General features: G+C 35.7%; 1 protein-coding gene across 1 annotated transcript; it reads left to right on the forward strand.

Moving 5' to 3' along the window:
• Positions 1-3,761: 3,761 nt before the first annotated feature.
• On the forward strand, positions 3,762-5,397 carry LOC145048598 (3-ketoacyl-CoA synthase 20-like). Its single transcript, XM_078997131.1, has 2 exons — positions 3,762-4,485; positions 4,573-5,397. Exons 1-2 carry the CDS (start codon positions 3,898-3,900, stop codon positions 5,389-5,391), a joined length of 1,407 nt encoding a protein of 468 aa, XP_078853257.1. The 5' UTR covers positions 3,762-3,897; the 3' UTR covers positions 5,392-5,397.
• Positions 5,398-11,329: the final 5,932 nt, after the last annotated feature.

Below are 11,329 nucleotides of genomic sequence, written 5' to 3' on the forward strand. Positions count from 1 at the left end.
CCGAGTCGAAGCTCTGTCCGCGAGAAGTTCGATTTTTGTGGAGATCTTCCAGATCTGCTGAGGATTACTACTTCTATAAGTCGTAGTGCTCTCCGATCATCTTCTGATCAAGTGAGTGTGTAGTTACTTTCTTCTAAAACATAATTATGAAGTATTTTATACGAAATACGTGTTATGTGTATAATTTTGTTGTTATACGTGTGAATGTATATTCATTCTCTTCTATCTCATAGATCTGGTTTATTTTCTATGAAATACGTGTTATGTGGGTGTACCTCATCTGTTATGTGGAATATATATTGATTGAAAATGCTATACAGGTTTTAAACTATGTATAAAAATGAATATTTTTATATACTAATATGTTGGGTAGAACATGAGTAAATAGTTGGTGTGTAATAAACAGATGAGAGGCCTCGATGTTGTTGTTGTTGATCTAGTTATTCAGCGGAGTATGGATAACGACCATAGACTCCTTCTAGACAGTCTTGTGGAACGGTAGTAGGTTCATAACCTGTAGGTGTTGTGAACGATGTGTTCACCGGTGTACTCTATCCCCATCATGGTTGCCTTTAGGATATCTATTATTGAGGAAACACCTTAGCAGTAATGTCCGTCCCGATGAAAATCCTATATTAGGTCCCTTGAGATAGATGTTGTTTTAGGGACGTAAAGTGAGGATAACGGGAATGGGTAATCAGGATAGTGATTGGTTGGTGCAATTAAATATAATTTATTTATTGTGGGTTGAAAACCCTATATGCTCACCAGGCTCCCAAGCCTGACCCACTCAGTTTTATTTGTATTACAGGAAGTGGCACAAGGACGTAAGATAAATGAATCATCGAGTTGTTTTGTTTACAAGTATGTATATGTATATATTTGTTGAATGACTTGTAATGTTATCGTTTATGCTTTATGGTCTGTATCGGAATATGACATCCCGAGTTTTGATTATATAATGAAAATGCATCTCTTGATGAAATGCTTTGATAAATATTATTTTATCATGTTTTGTTTTGGGAACAAATTCCGCAACACTTTTAAATCAAAAGGATTTACTCTGAAATTATTTTAAAAAACATAATTGAAATCGGTCTTTTCTGGCCGTGATTTTGGGGATGTTAGACAAGGTGATCCATAGCCCAATTGCAATTATCTTATAATTACAATTCCAATCCCCCTAAGTTTAATTAATCTATTTTAGCCACAAAATTAATTCTTGACTAATATTAATTAAACATTATGATTTCTCCTTTAATATATTTTTCTCATAATATATTAATAAATCATAATTAAACATGTCTCTCCTTAATTCATCCTACATATTGCTATGGTGAAGGCAACCCAAAAGGACTTTGCTCATAATCGGGTCAAGTACACACCAAAATAGTTATGGACTTAGACACTAATCCAACAGATTACACATCAGTGTGTCTGAGACAATCCATTCTTTCCTTCAATTCTTGTCAATAAGACTTAGCGATTCACTGTTATATACCACACACTGATAAAAGTTTGAAACATTGTGTCAATGGTTAGTCTATGTACCGTAGGCTATCACTCACACCAACCCATTCTTTCCCTTATATTCTTCTTTAAAGGTTTATGATTCAGCAGAATGTACCATACTCTGATGAGAGCTTCGCAAATCTATGTTGATGGTTAAGCTAAAACACCACAGCTTATCACACACATCAAACTATTCTTTCCATAAATTCTTCTTTAGAATTTTATGATCTAGCGTATGATACCAAACACTAATGAGAATTCGAAAAATATGTGTTGATGGGTATATCATTGTCTGTGATATATTACACGCACCTACCCACTCGTTCCCAATTATTCTTCTATTAAGAAGTTAATGTTTCACTATATTAGCCATACACTGATAAAACTTCGACACTCTTCACCGATGGGTAGATTTCATACTGGAATGTATTACACGCAACATACTGCTCTTACCCTTTTTCTTCTAATAAAAGTGATTAATGAGCCAACGTATGAAACCACACATAGATGAAATCTCACAATACTATGTTAAGGACTAGTAGTTCAAACCCATACTATTAGGAGACATTACAATCCTATACTAGACTACAAATCTGTATCTTTGATACTCCCCTCCAGTTCCAATCTCCTGGTGATGTCAAAAAGGGGGAGAATAATCTTGCCAAAGTTGAAGAAACTACTAGATATTCAGCCAAGTACAATCTAGGGGGGGGGGGGTCAAGCTGACATCAATATTATATGTCGTTCGCTGCTTGATCATCATGAGAATTCATTCATCTTCTTAGGGGGAGCATTCGTTAAAGCTAAAGAGTTAAAACTTCATTCTTATTCTCAAGGGGAGCATTCGTCAAAGTTGAAGAGTTAAAACTTCACTCGTATTCTCAGGGGGAGCATGAGCTAAAGAATTCAGTAATGATTAGTTTTGACATCATCAGATAGGGAGAGATTGTAAGGTCACACATTATGATCTGATTAGTCAAACACTTGACACATCTGTCAGTGTCTGTGTCTTCTCAACAATCAGCGTCAACGTATCAGGCTTATCAGCATCAACACATGGTATAGTTATTCTATGTAAAGTGACTAGAGTTCGATAAGCTTGATGCGCTGATGTTGATAGTTGAGAAGATGCTGACACTGATAGATGTGTAGAGTGTTTGACTCATTATATCATAATGTGTGACCTTACAAGTTGTTATATGTAAAGTGACTAGTCTCAACCCTAATGTAGAACAATTTGGAGAACGCACTATCCGCGTTATTCTAGCGTCAACCCTAATGTACAGAAAGTTCTAGCATCAACCCTAGTCACTTTACAATTTGGAGAACACACTATCAACGTAAGCTTATTAAGCTTATCAACGTCAACGCATAGTAAAGTGATATAGACAAATATAGAATAGATAGCACATGTATAGATTAGTATATATAATCTACATTAGGTCAAACCCTAATGTAGAGAGTTCAACTTTGTGTTAATCGTCTTTGTAACAATCCGTCTTCTTGGTAAAACAACGATTTGGAGAACTTTCTATATTATTTACTTTTGGTTCCATATTTTCTTAGATTAAGTTTTACTTTCATTTTTATACTTGAAATGTATCCGATCGATACAAACCTTCAATATTATTAGCTAAACTTTTATGATTAACTTTAAAACTTAAAGTTGGTAACAAAAATATCATAAATTTTTTACTAGACTTCACTCGTTACTAGTGAATCCAAATATTACAAGCAATTTTTCAAAAAAAGGTAAACATCAAATACATTATTATTTTCTAAACATCCATTTTATAGCATTTTACAAGCAAATTCATTTATTACATTTTCAGAATTAATAGTTTCAAGAAACTTGTTCTCATTGAAATAATAGCCAAAACATTTAATCCCTACTAAGACGTGATGTATCACAAATAAGATTTTGAAATTTTGCTTTCGAAAAAAAAATTGCTTTTAAAAAAAAAATCCATACACGGGTACAACTATAATATTAGGAACATGGAGAGTTAGACAAGAAATTCAATAATTGTTTGTCATTTTCATGATTTTTTTTGGAACCAGAAGTCAGTGTAATATTTAGTATTGTGTGTGCTGTATTATGTTCAACAATATTTAGTATGAATATGTGTATAAAAAAATATAAAAATACATTTATAATATATAAATACCTTTAAAAATGTATTTATATTCTAAAAACCTATTTTTTACCTTAAAAACAATATTTATACATTTAGAAGTTTGATAAGCATGATAACTGACTAGAGCTTCAGGCTTATAAAAGCTTCATTAGAACGCTTCCAGGAAACTAACACCTGTTACAATATTTGGAACTTCAAACACATTGCCCATCGAAAAGATTTCTTGCGTACTTAAGTTCCAAACACCATGCCAATCATCTTCACTTTAAAAAATCTCCTGGAAGACCATTTCATTCCCGAAGCAAAACTTATGTTAATCACCTTACTCATATGTCTTCTCTTATTAGGTTTCTTCATCACCAGAAGAACTTCACGTGTAGTTTACTTATTAGATTTCGCATGCTACAAGCCTCCAGATGCTCAGAAGATCACAAAACAGTACTGCATCGAGAAACTAAAGCACATGGGAAAATTTTCAGAAGAAACGGTGCAATTCATGAAGACGATTCTAGACAAGTCGGGACATGGTGACTCAACCTACATCCCAGAAGTCTTCCTGAAAAACGATTCTGATCCATGCATGAAAGAAGCCAGAAGGGAAATGGAGATGTCTGTATCTGGATCAATAGACATGTTGTTGGCTAAAACAGGGGTACGATGTGAAGACATAGGGATACTTGTTGTGAATTGTAGTCTTTATAACACTATTCCATCTCTTTCTAGCATGATAGTGAACAAATATAAGCTTAAAGAAAACATCATCAGCTACAATGTTGTTGGGATGGGATGCACTGCAGGACTAATTGCCATCGGCCTTGCTCAGAACCTCCTTCAGGTGAACATTTTGCTTATTATCTGTCATGCTTAACACCGCCGATACTGACTTATATCAGCAAAACATAATATATATGATATACCACAGGTGCATCATGATTCCTATGCGTTAGTGATGACTACAGAGGGCGTTACTGAGAACTGCTACGTTGGAGACGATCGTTCCAAGCTCCTTTCCAACGGCATCTTCCGCGTCGGCGGCGCGGCGATCCTCCTCTCAAACCGTCCCTCGGATCATCGCAATAGCAAATACAAACTACTACACACCGTACACACAAACATATCAAGTTCCGACCTTTCGTACAACTGCATCTTTGAGGAAGAAGACGAAGCCGGGATAAGAGGAGTCACCATTAACAAAGACCTTTTCAAAGTCGCACCCACCGTCATCCGATCAAACGTAACCGTGCTCGGTAAGCAAATACTTCCGTTATCAGAAAAGCTCAGGTACCTGAAAAACAGCATCGCAAGAAAACTCCGGCCAACGGCGAATATCCAACCTTACATACCAAACTACAGCAATTCCGTCGAACTATTCCTCCCGCACAGCAGCGGGAAGCCTATGCTAGACGCATTACAGAAAAACCTAGGGTTTGATGACATCGCCATGGAACCTTCTAGAATGACGCTGTACAGGTTCGGCAACACCTCCAGCAGCTCCATTTGGTACGAACTGGCGTACGCAGAGGCAAAGGGTCGGGTCAAAAAAGGGTATCGGGTGTGGCAGCTTGCACTCGGATCGGGTTTTAAATGTAGCAGTGTGGTGTGGCGTGCAATGAGGACCGTTGATTATGATGAGATGAATCCTTGGACGGACGAGATTGATGGGTTTCCTGTCGTCTTGGATTGTGATTGTGATGATGGACCATTACCCTATTTTTCGAACACACTAAATAACAAAATATAGTAAATAGTATCAAATTATATATATATATATATATATATATATATATATATATATATATATATATATATATATATATATATATATATATATAATCTTTTTGCTATTTATCATACTTTTATTCATTTTACCATTTTATAGTATTTTAAATTAATTTTTATTGTACATGTGGTTTTTTATTATTATTAAATTTTATATATTATTTAAATCTAATAATAAATGTATATCAATTTCATTAATAGATTTTCCTTTCAATTTCAAAATTACTAAATTAAAGTTTCATTAATTTTCTTTATTAATTTATCTAAATCATTTATCTAAATTTAAAAGAGAAAAAAAAACATGATAATTTTTATAATTTAATATATTTCTTATTTTTCTTATAAATTCAAACATCTATAATATTTTGAATTTTATATTTAAAATTTCTATTAAACAAGCCTATGCAATACAAGTGTATCACATATAGTTTGTTATACAATAAAGTTAGAAATATTACCTGCAACTTTCAAGTTCAACTCATATTTTGTTTATGGGCTTGAATCTTCAACGATCGTACAAACATTTCGAGTGTTTTTCTTCTTACAAAATTGCAAAAATGTATTGTGATTGGTAAAATTCCCTAATTTTGGTCCAAAAAAGATTGTTGATGCATTATTGGTTCAATTTCAGATCTTTTTATTGAATTTGGTCCCTATAGACTTAAAATGGCTTTTATGCCCTTATTACTTCTTTTTTCCTATTTTTGTATTTATATTAATGTTTTTAATCAATTAAAAAAAGACTTTTGCACACACACACACACTCTCTCTCTCTCACACACACACCACCTGCTACCTTTTCTTTATATCTCTTTTACAGAACACACACACATACATATACTATCAAAGAACACATACACAAAATCTTCGCCTAGCATTATCGTTCGCCACCACCATCATCTACCATCAACCTCCTCCATCTCCTCCACCCTCACCCCACATCTTGAATTCCTTAACCTGATGAAACTCAGCTTTTATCTAGATCGAGAAGGCTACATCCTACAATTGGAGTCCGTCGAACTTCGACAAAAGTGATGCCAAAAATTTCTTCGTCTCTTTGTCTCTCTCTTCTGTTGGTACGATCGTCGGAGAAGATGAATAGTAGATCTGGATAGGTGGATAGATCCAGATAGGGTCTAGAAACCACCATCGTCACCAAGATTAACCAGAAAATTGGCCCAATCTGAAACTTACTTCCATTAAACATCTAGACTGACTCCTTGCCTTTCACCTTCTCTAGAGTTCTACCCCGTCCTCATTTGTTGCCATTACCGGAAAATGTCGTTTTAGATCAGAGATTTTTTTAGATCTATTCTAGGGAAAGGCTTCCAGACGGTGCTATAGTTAGGGTTTTTTAGATGGTGGTGGTGGAGGTCTGGCGCTTAACACATATAATGAATTTACTAGGAATGTACCCACATAAGCATGCATATAAGCGTACAAGAAATATAAATTGACATAAATATAAATATAAATTGACATAACAGTAATGACGCCTAGCGCCGCTCTGGCCTCTTCTGTTATCAAATGGAAAGCTCGTCCTCAGGCCTTTGGGGCCTCGGTTTTCCTCTGGCGTCCATCAGTGATGCGTAAAGTCGTAGGAGCTGGAGTCTACACTGATCTCAAGGCAAGCAATGGGAAATCAGCCTTCACATGGACCATCTAGTTGCAACTTAAACAAATTGGAAAACCCTTCTGGTAATCCTTCGTAAAGTGCCCCTTTTCTGCACATATAGCATACTATCCCCACTCGACATGGACCTTGATGATCCTTACTGCACTTGCTGCAAATGTAGCCTCTCTATCCTACTGATCATGTATCAGTGGGTTTGAATCGCTTAGTCACCTACCACGACTGTACTGGAGCATGCCTTTTCTCCCTCCTCTGACTCTCCATCTCACCCTTTCTCTCTCTCCACCAAAACAACATACTCATCATGAAACATATCAGTAAATCTCCCCCATATCACTGTGGCTTGCTCCGCAGGTGAGTAACCATTAGTTACAAACTTCCACCAGTCTTTCGCTTCCAAGCGAAGAAGGTTCAACGCAAATCAAACCTTTAGGTCCTCCAGAATTGAACAGGTATAGAAGCACCGCTCAACATTAGAAATTCATCTCATCACAGCAAATAGGTCCGTTGTCCCATCAAACTCTAGGGGTTACGTACTGTTTAATTCACGGTACTGCATTGAATCACTCCCATGCGGTCTCGCAGTGACAACGATTGCGGTGATTGCGGCAGTAGCAACCTTAGTGATAATAGCGTAGCACTCGTCGAACTACTTGATTAGTGTGGTCTTAATAGACCAAACATCTCCGGGATCACCTCCCTCATAGCTGTGGTGACCTTAGTGGCAATGATCCTACGGATCTTATCATCACTGGAACCCATTCTCTCCGGATCACTAGAGCATGAACCTCGGGTAGTCACCACCATACTAAAATATGTGAATAAATAGGTCAAAATCAGGTTATAGCAAACATACACTCTATACACATCCCTATTAGCTTCTTAGTAGTCTTGGGATTTTTCCTGAATCTCATACGGATCTTATGCTTTCAGTAGCACGGGCCCATACTACCTATTACACATATCTGTGTTTGACTCGAATTTCTTTCCAAGACCCCAATTTACTAAGCTACCTCACACTGATTGCATCGGCACATGCATCTATATGCCCCCACAAGTCCATGTCTAACCTTTATGTACTCATCCTAGGTTCCCTCGACCACCTCCCGCACTGCTAGAAGTCTCCACTAATCTCGTTAACTGCTCTACGTATACCAGTCATAAACAATCCATGATCCGATAGATGGTCGAATAAATGATTCTACTCCAAGTCCACAACCAAACAAGGAATAAGAAATACGGATAAATCTGGCATTCCAGGGCTATAAAATCCTAACTATATACAACTATATAGTATACACATAACAATTAATAGTATTAACTTCAACTTCTAGTATAGCATCAAAAACATTCCTCTAGGATATAAGGTGTTAAGAATTTAGGCAACTATATCATTATAATCCTGATGGGATCCTTAGCCTATCAACTAGCATGCATTTCTAACAGATCTTATAACAAAAACTCAATTACAACATAGAAGACAATTATGGATATTTTGGGAATTCACTTTTTGAGCTTTGGCTGACTGTATACTTCGCATCCTCCTCTACTTTCCTTAAACTTAAATTTTTACAATTTTTCTATATGAAAAATTTCTCAGGTCCTTAGTTTGAGTATGGAATCACACAAGTGTTCTTCCAAATCCCTCAAACCAAGGCTCTAATACCAATTTGTAACGTCCCAAAAATCATAACCAAAATTTTCATTTTTAAGTTAAATAAAACATTGTTCTAGGAAAACGAAATCAATAAAATCATAAGTATCAAAATACATTCATCCCAAAATCAGAGTATCATAAGCGCATAATCATGAAAGCTGTCGAAAAGAGTGTACAATCAAGCCTTCACCTTTCCACGATCATCAGAAGTACCTGAAACACATTTAAATCCATAACTGTAAGCACAAAGCATAATAAGTTACCCAAAATATCACATACAACAACACATCATAAATGAACACCAATTGGTTATCTGTTGGATTAGGTGTCTAAGCCAATACCTGAATTAGTGTATACTTGAATTATTAGCAAAGTCCTTTTGGGTTGCCTTCAAACCCAGTAATTGAATATGATGACTTTGAGAGAGAGAGAGAGAGAGAGAGAGAGAAAGAGAGAGATACAGAGAGACTGACTTATTGATTTATTATATGATTAATAAATTACAATAAATGAATTTATTAATATATTATGAAAGTAATATATTAATTAAAAAGAGTAATATTTAATTAATAATTAAGCATAAATTAATTAGATTAATTTTGGGATTAATTGTATTAATTTAAATTGCAATGGTTATAGTTCAATTGTTCAATAGTTGAACAAGAAATAGTCCAGAACCTTCCTTGGAAGGAGGTGGGTGAATTCTAGGGTATTCCAGGGTATCTGGAATATTCTTTGCAGATAAATAAGAAGCTAGATAATTACCATTTTGAATAAATATTATTTTATTCATTTAGGGTTATCTAGGGTTTCCAAGTTAAACTATAAAAGGACCCCTTGAGCTCAAATTTTTGGCAACTCCTCCTACTCAGAGATAATTGAAATTTCATATCCCATCTCCTCTCTCAAAACCTTCTTGTTGCTAGTGTTGGGTGTGAGCCATCAGAGGCACAATATTTGTGGTGCTAGCTTCCAAATCAAAGATGAAAGGATTCTTGATTGTTTACTACAACAATCAAAAGGTATGGTTTTCTTATATAGATTTTGAAATTACCTAGGGTAGAGGGTTCTTGTTGTTCAATAGAATGTTACATCAATAGTATTATAAATTAGATTTTTAGGTTTCATGTACCCTTAAGTGTTAAGGATCTATTTGCATTAATACATGTAAAACCCATTATTATCAGCAACCCTCAAGACTATCAACAGTCCCAATGGGCTAACAACATACCCTGGTGCTATCATCAGCTCAGTAACACATAATCGAAATCAGATATTAAGACCTAACTGGTCAGCATGCACACACTATGTCATAAGTAATAGTGTGAGAAGACTCACCTCACAAATAGCAACTTTACACAATAAATCTCATACAGTGAGGACCGGTACAACGAGACACCTAACAACAATAAAGAAGTACCATCTCAGTCTATGCTCTAAAGCCCTTAAACTGAGAAAACATCAACAATGGTCACAAGTCAACGGTCAAATTCAGTCCCAATTGACCCCCACATCGTGGTCACCCTTTGGTCACGTCGTGGTAGAATGAGGACAAAATAGTCGCGATATCCCCAGTCGCCATATCGCGGAGAGCACGTTGCCACGTCTTGAAAACTGGGCTCTTACAACTTAATAGATTAAGCTCTTAATCCATCAAGCCACCCATTCATACTTTCCAATAGTTTTTCTTAATTCTATTACACCATAAAAATCGTTGCTTTTAGATATGAATGTCTAATGCAAGTCGAGAACTCAAACTAGGCCAAAAAGGGAAAAATTAAAGCCAAGATCTTATGCATGGAGTTTAATACACCATCAAACTACAGATCTAGTTCAAATTTGATACAAATTTATATTTTTTGGGAATTAGTTGGAATTTATATCTACCAAGGAACCTCTAGGATCCATAAACTTCCTAACTTCATGCATGCACTCAACTCAACCCAAACACAAAGAAAAATGGGTTGAAACCTAGATATATCATGATATAAAGAGAAAGGTGTGATCTTGAGGTATTAAAAAAATTCCAAAAATGGCATAAGATGGTGGTAGTGGGGGGGGGGGGGGGGGGAGAGACTTGCTTGCAAGAACAAAGCACCAAAGACACCTTCTTTTTCTTCTAAGCACCAAAACACCACAAAAAGCTTCGAAAGTAAAAAATAGAGGTTAGGGTTTTCTTGAGGGTGAAAGGGAGTTGTTGTAGGTTAAGGGTGTGCAAACCCTAGCCCTCACTTCCCTTATATAGGGGCACAAACCCCAAAATTAGGGTTAAGCCTTCAGGTGGCCGCTACTTCATGACCATCAACTTGTCATGTCATGACATACGAAAATAAAGGGAATTTTATTCAACCATAGCCATGTGGTGGTGTATCCTTCATCATGGCATGGCTATCATAAAGTCCACATTTTTAACTCTTAAATGCCCAAAACATGAATGAAACATTTACCTGAAATAGGTGTTACACTATTACTACATATAACTTATATTTAAATTGTTTTACATGTTAATTGCCTAAGTTTCCATTAAAGTCATAGTTTCCTCTTTGATTCTATGAAACATCCCAAAATACGACCCAAAAATTTTTGTTTAACAATTACTAACAGTACTAA

This window comes from Lactuca saligna, chromosome 5 (genome assembly GCF_052625555.1).
Source record: "Lactuca saligna cultivar CGN05327 chromosome 5, ASM5262555v1, whole genome shotgun sequence".
Lineage (NCBI taxonomy): Eukaryota > Viridiplantae > Streptophyta > Magnoliopsida > Asterales > Asteraceae > Lactuca > Lactuca saligna.